We start from the raw sequence: 22,268 nt of genomic DNA on the forward strand, positions 1-22,268 counted from the left end.
CTGAGGATTTACTATGTGCCAAGCCCTGAATCTAAAACTTCCTGTGGATTAACTCGCTAACTGCTCCTCTCAACCTTGTCAAGTATGTGCTATTATTGTCCTTTATCCCAGATGAGGAAACAGGCTTAGAGAGGTGATTTGTCCAAGGTCACTTACTCAAGGTGATATGGAGCCAAGATATACATTCCTGTCTGGCTGACTTTCAGAATTTTGCTTTTAATTCTTAGGTGTCTTTCCTGAAGGCCTGGCCCCACATTCTCAGACTCTGAAGAACATGGAAATTTCAAAAGCTTGGGTGTGGAGGGAGACACTGTGGGTTGGGAAGTTCGAACCTTCTGTGTGCTGGCTTAGTGATGTCTTCCAGTTCTTGTTCACCTATTTGTACCTCCAAATCTGCCAGTCCTGGTGTGCATACTCCTGTGGCTCTGAGAGATCCAGGGAAGAATCACCTGCAGGCCTCCCAGAAGGCACTGCCTCCCTGGGGCAGTTTGGCCAGAGCTGGCCACCTCAGGGAGCCCCCCAGGCAAGCAGCAGAGTACAGCTGCTTCTCTTTCTGCTGCTTCTTTGCTTCTGCCCTGGGGGTGCCTCACCACTCATCCCACAACTCAACTCTGCTCTCTTCAGCATCCCTAGGGAGGGAGAGATGACAGCCAGAAGGGAAACTCATGAAACAGCTGCATTTTGCCCCCACATTCCTTATTGAAGTGCTAAGTGGGATAGCAGAGTTTGTTTTATATGCCCTGACTGCTCTTTGCAGGAAAGGAAATGAACTCCAGGGAGATTGCTTGAGTTATCGATTGCTGTGTAACAACCACCCAAAACGTTGTGACTCAAAGCATCAACCATTATGATTTTTCACAATCCTGTGGGTGGAGAATTTGGGCAGGGCTCTGCTGGGTGGGTTTTCTGCTCCATTGTGGCCTGTACTTGGGTCACTTAGCTGGCTGGACTGCACTGGAAGAGCCATGAAAGCTCTGCTCCCACGTCTGCACTTTAGTGCTTTCTTTGTGGCCCATTTTCTCTGTGGGATCTCGCCCTTTCCAATAATCTGACCTAAACTATACATGGCAGCTAGGTTCCAAGAGAACAAGGATGGGAAGTTGCCAGGATTCTTAGCAGCTGGGTCTGGAACTGGTAGGGCATCACCTCTCTACCATCTATTTGAGAGGGAAAATAGGTCCCTTTTCCTTATGGAAGAATGATCTAGGCCCCCAGAGAAGGAAGGCATTAATGTTGGGCATCTTTGGAGACTCTACCACTGTATGCAAAAAAGGCGAGTTTAGTATAAGGGTGTAAAGATATCTCACAGGGTCCAAGGCCAAGAACACAGCCTGGCCTCATGAAAGTTTTTCATCTCATCCAACATGTTAGACACTGTATCCATGTTGTACCTCCTTGGTTTCCTTCTTAGTCCTAATTTCAGATTCCTAGGGAAGGAACTCCAACTGGCCCAGCTCACACTGAGGACCCACCTCTCATCTAGTCAGCTGTGGCCAGGGGTGCCAGGCTGTACCAACATGGCTGCTGAGTGTGACAAGGACAGACCTCTGTGAGTTGGACACACTCATAAGGTGTCCACCGGACTTTTGAGCATATTGGCGCTGGAGTCAAACATTTGCCTAGGAAAATCAGCTTGTGGTTTTTGTTTTATTTTGACCCAGGGGTAGGTCCCTCCGCATCATTATTGTATTTCTTTCTGTCCAGAGCCTCTCAAAGGCATTGGCTCACATATCCTGCTTGCCAAGGGACAGGCAGTCGGGTGGCTTCCATTTGAGGTCAATTTCCCTAAACAGATGGGCCCCAAAAAGTAATTAGGATTTGTCCTTAACCTTGGTGTCCAGACGCTGTGATGGAGGGGGAAGGCAGAAAGACACAGGGAGACCTGTTGTTGACAGAATCTGCTGGATTCTATAACCTTCCCATCTCAATACCATGATCTCCTATATTTTTGGCACAGAATTTTTCCAAAATGTGGACAGAGGGAGAAGTGAGTAATAATACACGTAACTTCTACCCTGAATCAGGTAGACGTTTTTCCTAGGTTGACAGGCTGACAGTAAGCCAGGTCATATTCTCTTCTTTCAAAAGGAAGACCATGCCCCATTTCCTTTTTTTTTTTTTTTTTTAACCTGGAGTCCTAAATGTTTTATAAAGAGAATTCAGGGGTTTGGAGGCATATACGCATGTGTTTGTATTTTTTGAGAAGAAATATTAATGGATTTCATCAGACTTTGGACAGAGGGAGCCTCTGAAACCTTCTATGTTAAGAATCACTGAGTAGTAGTATCTGTGTCCCCAAGTATTGGATCAATGATATCTAATGTCCTATCACATTAATACATTATGCAACCTGTTTGTACAAGATGAATATGCAAGTCGTCCTAATTTCTTAAAAAGCCCAGTGTCTGGCATAAAACAGAGAATGATGAATGCATGTTAGATGAATAGTTCATACTGAACAATCCTAAACCCCAAGCCCCTCATTGAATCAATTTGACCTCACTGCCTCCTGGACCTTATCTGTAAAATGGGGACTTGGACCCTGGGGTCTCCAAGTCCCTCCACCCCAGGGTTTTTCAACTTTCATACTACATACATTTGGGGACAGATAATTCTTTGTGCTGTGTACTGCCTTGTGCTTTGTAGATTATTTTAGCCACATTCCTGACCTCCACCCACTAGAGGTCTGTAGTAACTCCCCACCCAGCTAGGACAACCCCAGATGTCTCTAGCTATTGCCACATGCTCCCTCTGAGAACAGCTGCTCTAGCCCTTTTGTCAGGTGATTCACAAAAGGAAGAAGAAAGGAACTTGAGAAATTTCCTGCCACCATGCTCAGCTTCTAGAGAAACAAAATAATAGCTCACTCCTACAAAGTACCACATGCCAGCACTGTGCTCAAAGCTTTATGTAAATTCCTTTATGTAATTTGCATAACAGCCCCATGCATGAGGCCACATCATTATCATTCCCATTTTACAGATGAGGAAACTGAGGCATAGAGAGGTCGAGCAACTTCCCCAGGGTCACACAGTTAATAAGTGATAAAACTGGGCTTATGAACCCAGACAGGCCCACTCCAGGGCTAAAGTCTTACTCTCTTACTCCGTTATTCTATAGAAAAGCAAGTATTTATTGACAATCACCACCTGTAAAATGGGGGTAAACCAAGGAGCTGCTCTCACAGGTTATAGCTGGCCTAAGGAAAACAATGCATGTGGGGTGCCTGGGTGGCACAGTTGGTTGGGCGTCTGACTCTTGGTTTTGGCTTGGGTCATGATCTTGGGGTCGTGGGATCAAGCCCCACATCGGCCTCTGGGTTCGGTGAGGAGTTTGCTTGGGACTTTCTCTCCCTGTCCTACCGTCCCTCTCCCCCTCAAATAAATAAATCTTTTATTAAAAAAGAAAAGAAAATAGGACATGTGGAGTACTTAGCACAGAACCTGGTAACTGTGACTATTACTGGGTTTGTAATGACCCAGCACCTTGCCTGGCATTGACTACCTTAACTCAGCCAAGCCCTCCAGCAGTCTTTCTCTCCAGGCTCCCTGTCTCCAGCTCTGAGCCGAGGTGAGCACACCACCCTACCACCCCAGCCAAAAAGCTGAGGCCTGGGGGGAATCCCATTCACCAATCCATCAAGGAGAGAAATTAGGATCTACGGCTCTCCAGGTGTCGACAGCAATAAACAACAGTGAGAATTAATGAGTCTGAGATGCTCACACCCCGCATGCCAGCCGAACGGCTTCGTGATAGAGCAGCTCAGTCATTTAAGGACAGGCTGCTGAGAGACCTTGGCCATGGAGGCTCAGGCCAGCCTCCGTCAGAGCAGCCACGTCCCCGTTCACAGCAGGTGATCTGATCTTGACTTAAGAAAACACCAAGTTTAATAAACTTCACGGTAATATCTCCCCATTGGGCAATTGGGGTGAGGGGGAAAAGCAGCACAATTCTGGAATTGATGGTGTGTGTGTGTGTGTGTGAGAGAGAGAGAGAGAGAGAGAGAGAACAGAGGGAGAGTCAGAGAGACAACATGACATGGATGCTCCCACTTCAAGCTGTTTTTATGAATTGTGTGTCCTCAGAAGCCCCCGCTGCTCTAAAGGCAGCAGCTCCAGCCCCGTCCCCACATCCCCATCAGTGATGCATCCCCGGCTTTTCGCCTTTCCCCTCGCCCATCAAGGAATCACCCACAAAGCCATCATGCCTCACGGGCAGGGCGCCTTGGCTCTGCAGCATGCCACATTAAGCCTCCTTCCTGGCGTAATTGTACATCCATTAGCCTTCTCCGCAACATGCATCGAGACGCTGCAGCAGTACGCCATTGAAAGCTCCGAAGTGGTTGCCTGAATGTTTCTGAGGCCAGTTTGCGCTCTCTGAGGGAGTCTGAGCTTTACAAACAGGCAGTGTCCGTCCTCGACTTGGTTCCTGTCCTTGTCTGGAGAAGGCAGCCAAATGGGGCTGGGCTTCTGCGAGGGTGGTGGAGTTACAGCTGTACGTGTGAAGGCGCATTCTGCGTGGAGGTATGATCATGCATGAGTGTGTGTGAGTGTGCAGGAGTGTGTGTGAGTGTGCATGAGTGTGCTCTCGGGTGCACACGGACATGGGGCCCTAGAGGCATGCCTGTGGACATACACGTTCACCTGTGTGGACATGTGCCATGTCCGTTTCTAGCCACCACAGCTCCTTCAAAAGCTTTTCAAAAGATGGATTTCATGGGCAGATTATAGCATCCTGATTACATAGAAAAAGTAGAGTAGTGAGTAGAGCGAGTTATAAAAGCCACAGATTTCCAGAAGAAATAATTAGCAACAACCATTTACTGAGTGGTTATCATGTTCTGGACATTTTACAAACACTCCTATTTTTGCGACAACCCTAGGAGGTAAGGACTTTGTTTTCCCTAGTTTACAGATGAAAAACAGAGAGGCTCAGAAAGGTTAAGTAACTTTCCTGGGGTCACAGAACTAGGAAATGGCAAAGCCAAATATGGACCCAGGCAAGCTCACCCCAGAACTGGCACTCCACCCCTTGCATCACTGCCTATTTCTAAATTCTGAAAGTGTGTGCATTCATGTGTGTGTGCATATGTGCATGCATGTGTGCGTGTGTACCTGTGTGTAGGGAATATGCATTTTCCGGGGGTTGAGCATGAGCACCTAGAGAAGGTGATTTGAATCCTGCTGAGACCAAAGTTTGGCTTGTCCTTCAGAGAACTTACAATGAGCACGATTATGATGATCTGTGTGATGAAGTCAGCGATGCCTGAGCCCTCTCTACAATGCCAGCTCCACGCAGGCAGGGACTCACCTGTTTTGCTCCCTGTTGTGTCCTGGTTGTCTACTTGGCACAGGGAAGTGCTCTGTAAATATTTGAGTGAATGAGTAGCCCATCTGCCTCCATTTGGGTAGCAAAGTCAGACTAAGTTGGGAATCCACTTCCCGCTGCCTCCAGGGGTTGTCCACTGGTGCCCAGAGAAGGAGATGTACCCTTTCTGGTGCCTCTGGGAGCATCCTGGGAAGTGGGAGACATCACAGAGTAAACAGCAGCTCCCTTAAGCGCCTGGTGATGGATGGTGTTTCCTGGATGCAAGGCACGAGTGGTAGTCATAAAGTTAATTGGGCCTGTAAAGACATAACTAGAGAAATGACAGGCACAAATGGTGTCCAGCTAATTGGGCACTTAATGTGGAGGCATCAGACAGGCAAACAAACCAGGCTGCCAACACAGAGAGGTCCTTCTCTTAGGCACCGAGGATCTTCTATTTCAAAACACCAGGGGAAGTCTTGATGTTTCAGCCTCAGACTCTGATACTCCCTGACCATCTGCCCGGGGGATGAAACTTGAGTTGCATCTCATCTAACCCCACAGTAAAGTCTGGGAAAGGGCCCCCAGAGAACACAGGCTTTTCAAGGTCATTGACTGGAGAAGGTAGGATTCGAACACACGGCTTTTAACCCTGCCTTACCTGTTCACTATCTTCAAATATGCACATTCTCTTCTCTTTTTAAAATATTTTATTTATTTATTTATTCATGAGAGACACAGAGAAGCAGAGACATAGGCACAATGAGAAGCAGGCTCCCTACGGGGAGCCTGATGTGGGACTCGATCCCAGGATCCCAGGATCACAACTTGAGCCAAAGGCACATGCTCAGCCATTGAACCACCCAGGGGTTCCACACATTCTCTTTTAATATGAAGACACCCCGTGTTCATTATGGAAGGTTAAGGAAACATAGTGGAGGTTGGCTAATTGGGTGCTTGAGGCAGGGAGGCAGAGGCTTTAAAGAAGGAAATTAAAAACAAAAAAGGAAATAAAAGTTACTCATAACCTCACCTCCCAGTGACTATCACTGAATATTTGGGTGCGTTTCCTTTCTAATTTATTTTTTTGTCCAGCGAACACCACGAAGAGATTGGGATGTGCGTGTTCCAAACCCAGATTCATACCCTAACTACAACTCTACATCCTGGGTCCTGGGGGGTCTCTTTCCCCCTTTCACATAATGAGGGCATCTTCCCATGTGGTTTGTCCTACTGCTCCCTTCCTTTCTACAGGGCTTCCCATAGTATGGCCAGAAATTCTCCAGGATCAGGAGCAGACAGGGAGCCGCTTCAAAATTCAGATTCCCAGGCCCCACTGCAATCCCACAGAACCATTGTCTGCATGCTGAACACTCTCCCCAGATGATCTAGAGACACCCTGAATTTTGAGGACATCCCCCCATGTGGCGGCTCTCCACAGGGCTGCATGCCACAGTACTGCTCACGGGGCTTCAGCAGATCCACAGCTGATGAGGTTTAGATTCGATTTATTTATTCATGAGAGACACACAGAGAGAGGCAGAGACATAGGCAGAGGGAGAAGCAGGTTCCCTGTGGGGAGCCTGATACAAGACTCAGTCCCAGGACCCCAGGATCACAACCTGAGCAGAAGGCAGACGCTCGACCACTGAGCCACCCAGGCATTCCCATATTCTTTTCGAATGCTCCCTGGGTGATTGACACTCATTGAGGGTTGCAAGCATCCTTCAGGATGCATATAGGGTCCTCCTGCCAAGACTGGAAAGGATAAACTTTCCTTTGGGGATAAAGAAATGGAAATGTTTTATCACTAAGGTAAAGACCCATCTGTGACCCACGGTCCTCCATGATATAATTTTGACTTAGCTTCCTGCAAAGTTTCATTTCTAAATGTATGATCTTTGGCTGTTGGAGGTGTCTGTGTTGGGGCCACAGAGAGGTTGTCCAAACACCAGACTGCAGGAACACCCCCACCCCCGCCCGCTCATCTGATCTTGGAGCAGAAAAGGAAGGTGTGCTCCTGCCACCCTACATCCTTCTCTCCTTATTGGCCTCTACCAAATTCATGCATAACAAGGGTCCCTGAGCTTGGACAGCTGAATGATGATCTTAAATCTGTTGTTTTTCATGCCATTTGCTGCACAGATAGAAGCTAATGAGACATTCTCCATACAAGGCCTGTTAATGGGGCCTTTAGGCATTTAGGAGTGAGCGGTGGAAGGAACTGGCATGTGGGTGGAGGCTCGAGTGTGGGTTTTGCAAGCGGTGAGTGAATCTGTGGCCCTGATTTTCCAAGAGGAGGCAGGAAAGCCTCTAAGTTTCCAGAGCAAACAACACCGCAGTTGAGAACTAGGTCATCTGTCTTGTGCTGTCTTCCTGAGGCTTGACCTGAGGCGAGAAGCCAGGAGGGCTTCATGGAGAGCAAAGATGATTTACTGACACAGAGAACTAGATTCTCACCCTTGCTGAGCAACCCCAGGCAAGCCTCTTACCCTCTCTGTGCTTGCGGACCTGTACTGACAGAGTGAGAAGAACAAAATCTAACCATATCCTGACTAGGGCAGTGGATGAAGGGGGGAAAAATGGTAAAAGAGAAAAGTGTGTACAAGAAAAACATCACCATGCATTTACCATCCTCCACCTCCATCGGCTCACCTCATTGTCTCATCATATTTTATAATTCTACAGCATTGAAAGTCCTCCTGAAGTTTATCTGCTCTACACAGCTTCAGGCCGTTTCCTTAAACCATAGCTTTCCAAAGGAAATCTAATTGAACAGCCTAAGCAAACAAAAGAGATAAATGCAGACATGCTGTGGAATCACCCCAGCCTCCCACTGGGTTAGGGCGTGGCCCCTAAACGGGCTCTAAGGAACCCCGGGGTGCCATAAAGCACAGTTTGACAACCACTGATTCAGCCCAACACCTTCTGTTTTACAGATGTGGAAATTGAAGCCCAGAGAGGCAAAATCCTGGGCAAACTGCAGATTTCTCAAACTTGCTTTGAGAGCTTTTCAGGGAAACAAAATGATGGGGCAAAATGCTCAGGGGAGCGAGGGGCAGGCAGACAGAAGCAGCTGGGTTAGCTGGGTGTGTGTAACTTGGTATTTACCAATGACTGAGGGTCTCCCTTGGTCTGGGAACTGGAGGGGGATGGAGCAGAGTGGAGATCAGACAGTTCAGGAAGATCCTTGTGGCTCTGCTTGGCGCAAAGCAGCATGGTTGTGTTGTGGTTAAGAACAGGAACTCAGGACAGACTGCCTGGGTCTGGATCCCAGCTCTCTCCACCTCCCAGCTTTGTGACTTGAGTAAATCACTTAACCTGTCTGTGCCTCAGGTTCCCCACTTGGAAAACGGGGACAAGAATAGTGCCCAGCTTATTGTACTGCTGGAAGCATTCATTAAGAAAATCCATGTGGAGTGCTTGTCTCTCCACCTGGCACATAGTAAGTGCTCAGTAAACTCCAGCTACTGTTACTCTAGGCTGTGTTCTGAGACCATGGAGTGGGGCTTGTGCCCGGTGCCCGCTCCCACCCATCATCCTATAAGAACAATTTCTAGGAAGAACATAGAGAGAGCGGGGGAGGGAAGAGGAGGAGGAGGAGGAGGAAAGAAAGAGTACCACTCTGGCTCTGTGCGTGCTGCCTCCCAAAGCAGCTCTGTCCGATCTGGGTCACAGCAGAGGCTCTGGAGCCTGCAGGCTGCTCTTGGCTCTTCCCGGGGCAGAGCGGCTCTCTGCTGAATGAAGCACAAAGGGAGAAGCTGCTATTTATAACATTGCGAGTCAGAGCACATTGAGGGGATGGCAGGAGTGAGGAGGGCCTGTGGGGAGAGTCAGCATCAGGTGGCTGCCAGGCAGGGCTGCCAGGGGCCTTCTAGAGCCTGTGATGCCCAAATCACATCCCAGCAGTTCCCATGCCCAGGGTGCCCGCTGATGGAAGCCAGCCCATGGAGGGGCAGGCAGCGTCCAGCTCCATCCTGAGAATGGAAGCAGGTGTGCTAGGGACAGGGCTGGAGAATGGCCAAGATAAAGAGCAGCTGCAAGTAAACCTTGAGTGACAAGTGAAGACACCCAAGTGAAGACATCTTGTAGACAATTAGATCAACAAATCTGGAGCTCAGAAGGCAGTTTCCCTAGAGGAGATGACATGAGGTAGAAAGTCTAGATGAGGCGCTTAATCAGCAGTCAATAGAAGATATGGGAGATTTGGGGCATGGTCTGGAAATCTATCAGGATTTCATGTGCACCTACCTTTTTCTGGGAAAGGGTCCAACAGTCATCATCAGATACTCAGGAGCCCACAGCTCAGAGAAGAGTAAGACCATCAACCTGATACTCTGGGAGATGCTCATGGCCACTGGTCCTGTCAGGCCCTCATTACTGTCTCTGCTTCCAGGCGCCTGGTGGACCGTCTGGAGAACATGAGGAAGAACGTGGCCGGGGATGGGGTGAACCGCTGCATCCTATGTGGAGAACAGCTGGGGATGCTGGGCTCTGCCTGTGTGGTGTGTGAGGACTGTAAGAAGGTACCATCACCCTCCTCTTCCCTGCTTCCCCACTCATCTCATGCACAGAACTAGGCCTGGGTTCGAGCCACTCTGGGGGGCCCTGGGTCTTGGGGGTGGAGCTTGGGTCCTGAAGGTAGTTGCCAGCATATGATTCCTGTGGGGGTGCTCCCATGCCCAACTATCTTCTAGGCAACCCTGATTCTAGTTCCTCTCCTGGAAGAAGTTCTTCCCCTCCTGTCCCCTTGGAGTGCAGCTCCATCCTGGGTGAGCTTGGGTGCCTAAGTAGGACTTGAGCTGTGTTCCAGCCTGCAAGTATCCTGGTTGTGGCTTAGCAAGTTTATGTGTCAGGCTAAAGAGCATGCTGGGCAGGTGTCTACATCATGGCAAGTTTGCCAAGTGTCCTTTTACCTGGCTTAGGAAGCCCCTCTCCAGTCTAGTTAGAGCTGCTGGGTTTCTTGAAAGCATTCATTCTTGAAGGGGAGTCTCCCTGTGCTCCCTCCACCCTGTACCCTTCCCTCAAGCTGTCAGCACTTGATGATTCCAGGACACAGATGCAACTATGCTTGGGTCTGCCCGATTCCCAGGAAAGGAAGTCAGGGGAACCCCTGGGCCGGGGACATCCATAAAGTAACTTGGCACTTCCTGCCTGGGGTCCCACTTAGCACTTAGAATGCAATAGCAGGGAAAGTTTATCAAGGCCAAAACACTTACCTGCTGCAGTCAAAGCAGATAGTAACAATTTCCTGACCTGTTGGGTTTTCCTTTTTGTCCTGACTGCCAGGAAACTCAGCCAATAACGTTCCATCACACAGTCATGGCTTTTACACGGGTGACTGCCATCTCCTTGGAAAGTTGAACCTGCAGCCATAGTCTAGGTTATGTCATGATTCATGCAGAAAAGAAAGAAGAAATAAATTAACAAACAAATAAACATATGACCTTTCCTCTTGAAAATTCATGTCAGCAATCTCCCCTGTATGGATACTGAACACTCAGACCCCACGGGGACTCTTGGAGAACTCCAGAGAATTCACTCCTCCAAGGCCAGGGAGTGACACAGTTCTTGTTATTGGAAATAAGACTCAGATTGGAACTTTAATCCTAACTGGCCTTAGTCATGGGAGGGAGGAGAGAGGAGAGTTCAAGCTCTTTACATCCACCAAGAGAGAATGGGGCTCAGTTGCCACACTTCCCAGCCCCTTCGCCCCGCTCACTAGCAGCTCAAAACCTGGCATATCTGAGTGTGCCCTGGGCTATATTCTGTCCCCAGAATGTCTGCACTAAGTGTGGCGTGGAGACCTCCAATAACCGCCCGCATCCCGTGTGGCTCTGCAAAATCTGCATTGAGCAGAGAGAGGTGAGTGGGTTGGTCCTTCCTGTCTGACTTTTAGAGCTCCCTTCCTTGCTTGTGCAATCCTCCCTTCCTCACTGTAACCAGGGAAACAGGGTGGCACTTCAGGGCTGGGAAACCTACTTAGGTATATGTCATAAGGGATTAGTCAAAAGGAGCCAGCCCAGTGGTAAACTCTGGCAGAACAGTCCATGAGCATTTGAATGAATTTCTTTTCTTTTCTCCCACTTCTGTGACTTTTCTCTTCCTAAAAGTAGAGAGCACACCACATTTAAGAGGTGGAAGACATGGAGTCCAGTTATTATCCTTCCACTCTCTTCACTGTGTAACCCTATACCAGTTCATCACCTTTCTGATATTCAACTTCGTCCATCAAGAAAATGGGTATACTCAGGCCCTTTCTCCTGGGTGTTTGCGGATGTTGTGTGAATCAAATACGATTTGTGACAGGCTATGTACCATGTCAGTGTGCTGAGGGCAGCGAGCAAAGTTAAAAGCTGGCACTCATGAAGGCAGGACTAACAGTGCTTGGCTGCCATGTCTTCATCCTTTCCCTCTCTTACCCCAGGTGTGGAAGCGTTCTGGAGCATGGTTCTTCAAGGGTTTCCCCAAACAGGTCCTCCCACAGCCTATGCCTATAAGGAAGGCCAAGCCCCAGCAGCCCGCCAGTGAGCCTGCTGCTCCTGAGCAGGTCACGCCTGAGCCCAAGCATGCCACCCGGGCTCCAACCCGAGGTAGGACAAAACAGCTTCCCCTTTTAGGACCAAGGATAGATCTTGGCTAACTGGTCTACCTGGAGGATGTCCTAACATCATGTCTGTGTTTCCACCCAGCTGGTCTTGGGTTTAGAACCCCTATATCCTCGGCACGGCTCACCGTGAACCCTTATAGCACAGGAAAACAGTATGGGGCTTCCTCAAAAAGTTAAAAATAGAGCTACCCTACAATCTAGCAATCACACTACTGGCATTTACCCAGACTACAAAAACATTAATTCAAAGGGATACATGCACCCCTATGTTTATAGCAGCATTATTTACAGTAGCGAAGATATGGAAGCAGCCTGGGTCCACCAATTAATGAATGAATAAAGAAGACATGATAGATATAGATATAATGGAATATTATTCAGCCATAAAAAAGAATGAAATCTTGCCATTTGCAACAACATGGATAGAGCTAGAGGATATAATGCTAAGTGAAATAAGTCAGTCAGAGAAAGACAAATACCGTATGATTTTGCTCATATGTAGAATTTAAGAAGCAAAACAAATAAGCAGAAGGAGAGAGAGAGAGAAACCAAGATACAGTCTTTTAGCTCTAGAGAACAAACTGACGGTCACCAGAGGGGAAGGGACGGGGGAGATGCGTGAACTAGGTGATGAGGATAAAGGAGAGCACTTGTCATGATGAGCACTGGGTGTTGTATGGAAGTGTTGAATCATTACATTGTATGCCTGGAACTAATATGTCATATCATGTGATACAGTCACACTATTGTATAATAGTGGAATTAAAATAAAACCTCTTTAAAAAGAGAGGGTAGCACAGGGAACTCCCCAGCAATGCCAGGCTGCCAAATGAGCTTTTGTTGTCATCCCTGATGGGAGTATTTAGAGGTACAACAGAGATGGAGATTAAAATTGGAAACTGAGAGACTCCAATCACCAAAATACACACTGGAGCCCGAGGAGGACTTGCTGGGAAGGCCTTCCTTGTTCCTGATACTTCTATCAACCATCAGCGTATCTGAAATTGCACTAATTAAAAGTGAAAGATGAGTAGAAAGGAAATTAGTAAATTACCATGGCTATAGATATTATCACTATTATCCAAGCATTATTATTAATTAGTAAAATGATGATAAAAGGGAGAGGCAAAAAAGTAAAAAGAAGGAAAAAAGCAACTACAATACAAATATACTTTAATTAAGCGAGACAGATAGGACTGACCATCAAGGCCCTGGTAATGATTTCAGTTAACACTAAGTGATAAAATCTGGTCTAATTGACAGTTCTGGGGTTGAGTGCAGGCAGTACTTCTGGAAGCTAAGTTATAGTTGACGGTCTCAGAAGTTGAAATGTCCAACTATGTCTCCCGTAGGATGACTTCTCAAGGTGTGCACTACGGTGCCTGCACTTAGAAGGCATCCAATAAGTGCTTTCTTCCTGACATGGCACAAGCAATGTCTATTCCTTGCAGAGAGTTACCAAAATCTTAATTTACATTGCATCCCTGAGGAGCCCCCAGTTTTTTTTTGAGCCCCCAGTTTTAATCCCAGAGCAACCTTCTTCCTGGCTAAGCATTACTCCCTGTAGGCTGAGAAGACTGCCTAGGCTAAGCATCAAGATCTGGGACATCTGAGACCAGGAGAACCCGAATCTCAGTTCCAATTCTGCTGCTTCCTAACCTCATGAGCTTGGTCAAGTCGACTAGCCCCCTGAGACTCTTTCCTCATCTGTGAAATGGGGTTGGCAACTCACTGGGCTATTTTGAAGATTAAAGAAGATACTACATAGGGGGGTGCTTTGCAGAATGTAGCACTTAGTAAATATCGGCCAATACTATATAACATTAGAGACACAGACATACACATAAATAGAATGAATTCACTTATCAGATAAACTCTGGACAAAGCAAATAACTCCCAAACTATGGTTGATGAACACCTGTTTGCATCACTAGAAAGAAGTAACATCACCAGCATTGCATAGTGACACCTAAAATATAGCTGGTAATAACATCAGTGCTGGTGAATGTCGGGGAAATGGATACTTTACAAACTGTTGGTAGGACTATTAATCATCTCTAGCCTTTTGGAAGTGGTTGTAGCACAATTTATTAAAATTTGAAGGGTATATACCATTTGATCTGGCAATCCCTCTCTGGGAATATATCTAAGAGCAACACAAGAACCAATATAAACAGGTACATGTGTAAGTATTTTTATCGTATCACTATTTATGGTAGCCAAACTCTAAATGTTCATTAATGGGATTGTTTATAAGATCGATTATGGGATTGATTATGGGATTTTGATATAGCCATACCATGCTATATTAGGCATCTTTTAAAATTGAATGATGTAAATGTCTATTATAGATTTGGAATTATGCCCATGATAGAAACGTTCAGTATTTTTTTAACTGACCTTTACTGGACACCCAGTGAGTTCCAAGCTCTGTTCTCTGCCCCTAGGAATACAGTGTTAAATGGAACAGACAAAATCCTTACCCTCATGCAACTAAAATTGTCCTGGGGGGGGTGGGGGACAGATACTCAACAAACAGTATTGTACAAATACAATGGAATACCAGGTAGTGATGGCATCTGGAGGAAAAATGAAGGGGATAGATGTGGCAGGAGGCTCCATGTTGGATGGAATGGCCACAGAAGGACAGTCTGAGGAGCTGTTGTTTGGGGTGAGGGGTAGAGAAGGCTCACAGAACATTTGGGAATATCCTGTGTAAAAGGACCTGAGGTTGGAGCATACCTGGTGAGTCCTGGGGAAAATAAAATCAAGTAAACAGAGCACATTCCAGGACAGTTTGCGTGATCATTGGCTAATGATCCCAGTTTACTTTTTAAAGTTTGTGTGTGCTCACATGTGCTTGTGCATGCACAGGAAATAATGGAAATAATAAATGGGAGCTGAAGACGGGAGGGGCCCGGATCAGAAGACAGGTGGGTTCTGTGCACTCAGCCTTCTACTTTGGGACAGGAGCCCTTCTGTCCCATCTCTCTGTTTCCCTTTCTTCACTTAACGTGTGCATTTACCTCCAGGTCCTGAACTGGCCGCTGCTCCCGGGCGAGGAAGCTATGGGCCTCCTGTGCGCAGGGCCTCCGAGGCACGAATGAGCTCAGCCAGCCGGGACTCAGAGAGCTGGGACCATGGCCACGGTGGAGCTGCGGGTGACTCCAGCCGGAACCTGGCAGGTAGGAGACATGGGCAGATCCAGACAGGCTTCCTGGATGAGGAGAATCAAAAGGGATGGGGGCGACAATGACTTAATCCATGTATTAATTCAGTATTTATTGAGCATCCACTATGTGCCACGCTCTGTTCTAGACGCTGTAGTCTATGGTACAGGAAAGACAAATCAGAAGCAATTCTGACTCTAGGCCCTGAGGAAAATGCAACATGCCTTTGAACAAAGTAGGGATGCTTCCCTCTCACACAGCCACCCAAGTTCTTGGTTGCTGTGATCAGTGGCCTCTACTGTCCGTGAGGATGGGGTGGGTCAGCATGGCCAGAATGTCCCTCACAGGTGCTCTCAGCTCACTGCAGGTCCCGTGGCTGCCCTCGCAGGGGGTTTATTTGCCAAGAGTGCCCACTGGTGGGAAGCCTTGATTCCTGGACTTCGGAAAAGAGGTCTCCTGGATGGGAAGAGATTGAGCTCCCTAACTTCCTAACTCACAAAGTGCCATGTGTGAGCCCTCACAGCTGCTTCATTTCCTTTGTAGCAAGGGGTAAGACTAGGTCCAAAGTTAGACGGGCTGGATATTCAGGTCCCATGTTGACCTCTGGGTTCTCTTCCTCAATAGCGGATCTGTAGCTTAGGCCCTCGGTCCCTTTTTTCCTTGGCAAGAGACCTGGGCACATACCCTGTGCTCAACCCACCCTGTACACCCTCTAAGGAACCTATGATTCAGATTCATAAAGAAGAATTTCTCAAATCTACAGCATCATGGAACATTTGTTAAGTACCTGCTATGTGCCAGATACTGACCCAGGCTCTTCACGTAGATCGTCTCATTTAATCCTTGTCACATCCCCAACCCCTGTTACGAAAATTTACTATTCCCATTTTACAGATGGAGAAACTGAGCTCAGAAAAGTGATGCCACTTGCCCTAGGTCACACGCTGATAACTGGTTCAAATGCAAATTAAATACAGTCTGTCAAAAAAAAAAAAAATCCAGTCTGTCTAGCATCAAACCTTGTGCTTCTTGTGTTTCTCTTCTAGAGGTGAAGTTTTTATTGACAGTGCTTTTTTAAACATCTTTTTTAATGGTGGCGAAATATACTTAATATTAAATTTACCAATTTAACTATTTTTAGGTATACAGTTCAGTGGCATTAAGTGTATTCACACTGTCATGCAATCATCACCACTAACCATCTCCAGAACCATTTCATCCCAAACCGAAACTTTGTGCCCATTAAACAATAATTCCACATTCCCTCTTTCCCCCATCCCTGTAGCCCCTGGTAACCATTAACCACCATTGATTTGCTTATTCCTGACATCTCATATAAATGGAATTATACAATTTGTGGCCTTTTGTAACTGGCTTCTTCCACTTAGCATTTTGTGTTCAAGGTTCATTCATGTTGTGGCTTGTATCAGAATCTGAATTCCTTTTAAAGGCTGGATAATGTCCCCTTGCATGGACAGACATTTTGTTTATCCATTCATCTGTTGACGCGCACTTGGGTTGTTTCCACCTTTTGGCTATTGTGAATAATGAACATTGGTGTGCAAATATCTATTTGAGTCCCTGCTCTTCATTTTGGGGGGGATATACCTATAAGTGGACTAGCTGGATCATATGGTAATTCTGTGCTTAAGTTTTTTAGGAACCACCATACTGTGTTCTATAGCAGCTTCATCATTTTACATTCTCACCAGAAATACACAAGGGTTCCAGTTTCCCCACGTGTTCGCCAACATTTGTATAGTGTGTGTGTGTCCATCCATCCTAATGCATGTAAAGTGGTATCTCATATTTTTTATTTTCATTTTCCTGATAGTTAGTAATGTTGATCATCTTTTCCTGTGCTCATTGGCTATTCGTGTATTTTCTTTGGAGAAATGTCTGTTCACATCCTTCACCCATTTTTTTTTAATTGAGATGTCTGTTTTATTGTTGTTGAGTTACAGGAGTTCTTTAGATATTCTGGATATTAATCCCTTGTCAGAGCTATGATTTGTCAATGTTTTCTCCCATTCTGTGGGCTATCATCTCACTCTGTTGATAGTGTCCTTTGATGCACAAAAGTTTTTGATTTTGACAAGTCCTATTTTTCCGCTTTTCTTCTGTCTTCTTTGCTTTGGGTGTCCTAAGCAATCACTCCAAAGACTTAATTATTTATTTGAGAGAGAGAGAGAGAGAGCGCGAGAGCAGTGGGGGAGGGGCAGAAGGACAGGAAGAGAGAGAATCTCAGTCTCACGACCCTGAAATCATGACCTGAGCCGAAACCAAGATCAGATTCTCAACTATCTAAGCCACCCAGGTGCCCCACTTTGATCCATTTTTAGTTAGCTTTTGCATATGAAGCCTGTGCTTTTAGCCTCTGGAATATTATTATTATTTTAAAGATTTTATTTATTTACTCATGAGAAACACAGAAAGAGGCAGAGACACAGGCAGAGGGAGAAGAAGGAGGCTCCAGGCAAGGAGCCCGATGAGGGACTCGATCTTGGGAATCTGGGATCAAGCCCTGAGCCAAAGGCAGATGCTCAATCACTGAACCACCCAGGAGTCCCAAGCCTCTGTATTATTTTGCCTCTTGAGAGAAAAGGCAACATTCTTGAGCCAGATTTGACCCCTGTCCCTCAAGAGTCAGTGTAAATGTTACCACCACCTATGAAGCTTCTAGCATCCACATGCTCCACCTGGAGCTGAGTTAATTGCCCGCTCCTCTGAGTTCCCAGAGTATTGATACACAGCTCTAATTAGTGCTTGTCACCATCTAAAACATATTAAAGCCAGAATCTCTTTCCCTGAGAGAGCAGTGAAAGCAGGGAGTCAGCAGATCCATGTACCTTAGGTGCTTGTTAAAAGCACTGCTTCCGGGACACCTGGGTAACTCCGTGGTTGGCGTCTGCCTTCCGCTCAGTTCATGATCCCGGGGTCCTGGGATTGAGTCCTGCATCAGGCTCCCCACAAGGAGCCTGCTTCTCCCTCTGCCTATGTCTCTGACCCCTCTTTCTGTGTCTCTCATGAATGAATAAATAAAATGTTAAAAAATAATTGGTTCCTCTGCCCGTTCCAGACCTCCTAAATCAGAATTTCTGGGATCAGGAGGACCCAGACTCTGCACTTCTTATAAGCAAATTCCTCAAGTGATTTCAGTGAATGCCAGAGTTTGAGAACCATTGCTCAAAAGCCTGAAAAGTTAGATAAGTGAGTTTAAATGTTTGCCTGAGGGTGCTAGGGAGCCACAGAAAGATATTGAGCAGAGGGAGCTCCCGCATCTTGTATTTTTATATCATTCACACATCGCACAGGTATGGCAATTCAAATCCTATGTGGTGGCACTGGGGTTATTCAGAGGGGTCTGGTGCTCCAAAACACAGACATGTCCATGCCACCTTTTCTGTGACATCTGCAGAAGGGATGATTGCAACCCTTCCTGGAGCCCAGATGCCCTTGCAGTGTAATAAAAGGCTCAGTCATGCTGGCAGCCCTCAGTGATGAGCCAGACTGAGCCCCAGAGGGAATTCCATCAGGAGCACAGAGGATGACTTGCAACTCAGGCCCCAGATCTTTTACAAGAATCAAGTCAGCTCTGCACTTCCCATTCAGTAATCCCAGTACCTCCCTGTGCCCTCCTTCTCTGCAGATCTGGGACCTGGAGTTAGTACTGTGGAATAAGCCAAAATCATCCCAACTTTTCTTTTTTTTTTTTTTTTTTTTTTTTTTGTAGCTAGGCGGGCAGATTTACTTGCAGCAGAGAAAGGACAAGGAGATGAACGAGCGGCAGCCCCAGTGGTACCAGGAGCAGCAGGGAGGGTGTGCCCAAGGCTCAGGCCTCCCCACCCACCTCGGGGTGCTTCTGCCGCAGGTGTTTGTCCAGGGTGGCCCGCAGGCCGAAGGGCACACAGCAATGGGGACACTCGAAGCGGGGGCTGCCGGGCCCCAGGCCATGCATGCGGCGGTGGCGATTGAGCTTGCTGCTCTGGGCACAGGCATAGGAGCAGAGCTCGCAGGAGTAGGGCCGCTCGCCCGTGTGGGAGCGCCGGTGCACCGTCAGGTTGCTGCTGTTGGTAAAGTGCTTCCCGCAGAACTCACAGCTGCCCCCAGGCCCGCGGCTCTTGCCCACTGGCTTTGGCATCTTCTTTGGGGACAGCTCACTCTTAGCAGGTTCAGTTCTCTCTACCTTGGTGTTAGGTCCCCAGCTGGCCCCACCAGGGCCTACTTGAGCCCCACCGCCAGGAGCCCCCGGTTCCTGGACGCCTGCAGTGGCAGCGGCCCCGGCACCCTCCCCACCTCTACCACATGGGAGGGTGCTGGCTGGGGCTGCAGCGTGAGCAGCTGGCTCAGGAGGGGCAGTGGCAGAGGCCTGTTCCTGACTGGCTTCAGCCCTGCAGGGGCTCTGGGGCTGGGGCTGCCGGTGGGTCTTCTTGTGGCGGTTGAGCTTGCTGCTCTGGGTACAGGTATAGGGACACTGGTCACAGGCATAGGGCCGCTCGCCGGTGTGTGAGCGCATGTGCACCTTGAGGTTACTGAAGGAGCTGAGGGTCTTTGCGCACACAGGGCAGGTGGGGCTCCGCCTGGGGACGATGCTCATTCGGGGGCCCTGGGCCTCCGCTTCGGGCCCCACCACGGCCGACACAGCAGCAGCTACCTCGGCCAGGCCCAGTAGTGGGGCCTCTGGGGCCTCAGCTTCCGTCTGGTAGATGGACAGTCCGTGGTCCCACTGGGCATGGCGCAGCAGTTTCCAGGCCCCCGTGAACTGCCTCCCGCAGCGGAAGCAGCTCAGGGCCTTGGGGTCCTTGCGCTCTGAGCCCTGGCAGGGGCTGGGGCCTCTAAAAAGCTGACAGTCCAACTTCTTGTGGTCCATGAAAGCAGTGATGGCCTCCAACGGAAAGGTCTGCAGGCAACGGCCGCAGGTCAACAGATCTGGGTGTTTGTCCGTCCAGGGCTGGCGGTCGCGAGGGTTGCCGATCAGCGGCGTCCACAGCGCCCACTGGTTCCGCGCGCCGAGGGCGTGGAGAGGGCTCCCGGCGGGCACGGGCTCGGGCCCGGGGGAGTGGCGGGCTTCGCCGTCGAACCGCCCCGGCGCGGGCGCGGGCGCGGGCACTTCCTTCGGGGAGAAGAGCCCCAGCCCCGGGGCCTGCAGGGGCCGCGCGTCTGGCTCGGGCTTCACTTCGATGACGAGGTCCGGCATCTCCATCTCGTCGTCGGTGCTGGAGGCGGGCGCGGGGTCGACTCGGCGGGGCGTGCAGCCGGCCTTGCGGCGGGACATGGGTCGCGGGCCGGGCGGGCTGGCGGGCGGAGGACGCGAGGGCCGTGCGCTCTCCCATCCCAACTTTTCTTTAGGGTACAGAGGTCATCTGGGCATCAATATCCCTTTCATGTTGACACGCCCAAACACCAAGTCCAAAGGCCACCTGTGCCATGGAGCTGTCCCCTCCCCCCCAGCCAAAGGCCCCCTCTTGCCTCCATCCCCCATGATGTTACTTATTTGCCTATATGGCCATTTCAGTTCCGTGTCAAGGGCACAAATGCCAGGATAGGCTGTGTGGGGTCAGATCTCAGCTTTACCACCTACCAACTGTGCATTCCCATTACAGATCAAGACCAGGCTTTCATTTATTATAAAATCGGAAGAATGACAGTAATTGGTCTTATCTCATGGGGTTGCTCTAAGGATTAAGTAACAGAAACCTCACAGTGGTACTTGTAAAGATCTTGGGACAGAGCCTGGCATGCCTTGAGGGCCCAGTGTGCACGATTGTTCACTTCTTACCTCCTGGGCCAAGTATAACATAATAACTAAGGACAGGGATTCTGGAGTCATAAACTTGGTCGGAGGTCCTAGCTGCTTCTGAGCTATGTGACCTCGGGCACACTTAACTTCCATTTTCTCAACTGCAAAATGGGGACCATAATACCACACATGACATCACGTTGTAAAGGTTCCATGACGTGATGCTCACGGCCTGGTACATTTGAAGCACTCAGTGGATTTTGGCTATTACTCCTATTTTATAAGCTCATTATTTCAGTGTTTGTCTCCTTCCTCTGTGGGGGCCATGAACTCTTGGAGGAATTAAGATGGATTTTGTCCATCTTTGCCTAGGGATTGGCACTTGGTAGTTATTCAATGAACACTTGTTGAATGAGTGAGTGAACGAATGAATGAATGAATGAACAATGACCCAAATGAACAAATCACAGTGCTACCACAGGACCCTGGGACAAGACAAAGGTTTGGTAAACCCCCAACCAGAAATGGCAAAGCACCTTCTGTCATTAACATTCAAGCATCTCTGCAGTGACAAAGAGCTAAATTCAGGAAAGGTGGGATCCAGCCCAGTGACATGAGAGAGGATGGGGCTTTCTTCCAGGAATGTCATACCATCTATATGCCAGGAATTGCTGTGTATATTATCCCATTTGATTCCCCAGAAGCTGTGCAGGAGACAGTAGCACCTAATGGTCTCAGGCAGACTCTGGAGACCAAATCCCTGAATTCAAACCCTGGCTCTGCCGCTAACCAGTCAGGAGATATTAAGTGAGCTACTTAGCCCTTTGTGCTCAGCTTCCCCGTTTGGAAAATGGAGATAATCCAGCACCCATTTCATGAGGTATAGAGATTAAATAAATTCTTATATGTAGAGTCCCTGAAAGGTGGCACATGGTAAGCATTAAATAGCTGTTAACTCATTATTACCCAGTAGAGAGAGTTGTTGCCTCCTTGAGACATCTGAGGTTCAGAGAGGGTGAATGACTAGCCCAAAGTCACACAGCTTATACAAGAAGCCGAACACAGAGCTAGGTCCATGTGAAGACAGAGACCAGATTCAATAATAATATTTAGCATTTACTCCATGCCAGGCACTGTTCTGTGCCCTTTTCCTGTATTGTATAATAGCATCTCCACCACAACCCTGGGAAGTAGGTACTTTTATCCCCATTTCCCAGATGAGGAGATTGATGCTCACAGAGGACTTGTGCAAGGTCACACAGGTGGAGGCAACATCACAAAACCTTCACTTTTCGACACCTGTGTTGCCACGAGTTGCCACTCTGACCTGCTCAGGGCATCTGAATGTTGCACAGAGAGAAGGCACCAAGGAGAGGAGGGGTTCTGGAGGAGCTGAGAGTGTCGGGGGCCTGCATTTAGTTCAAACCCAGAAGGCATTACC

The 22,268-nt window shown here is 48.2% G+C and overlaps 1 protein-coding gene and 1 pseudogene across 7 annotated transcripts in view; one reads left to right on the forward strand and one right to left on the reverse strand.

Moving 5' to 3' along the window:
- The window catches only part of RPH3A (rabphilin 3A), a 267,775-nt gene that overhangs the window by 217,111 nt on the left and 28,396 nt on the right, over positions 1 to 22,268 (forward strand). For all 7 annotated transcript variants that reach the window (XM_077875711.1, XM_077875709.1, XM_077875707.1 and 4 more), the window contains 4 exons: positions 9,704 to 9,833; positions 11,086 to 11,172; positions 11,735 to 11,900; positions 14,950 to 15,102. In XM_077875711.1, coding sequence (XP_077731837.1) covers positions 9,704 to 9,833; positions 11,086 to 11,172; positions 11,735 to 11,900; positions 14,950 to 15,102 — 536 coding nt within the window. The remainder of the gene's footprint in view (positions 1 to 9,703; positions 9,834 to 11,085; positions 11,173 to 11,734; positions 11,901 to 14,949; positions 15,103 to 22,268) is intronic.
- LOC144299883 (zinc finger protein 296 pseudogene) lies at positions 18,822 to 20,410 on the reverse strand (annotated as a pseudogene).

Source organism: Canis aureus, chromosome 27, assembly GCF_053574225.1.
Source record: "Canis aureus isolate CA01 chromosome 27, VMU_Caureus_v.1.0, whole genome shotgun sequence".
Taxonomy (NCBI): Eukaryota; Metazoa; Chordata; class Mammalia; order Carnivora; family Canidae; genus Canis; species Canis aureus.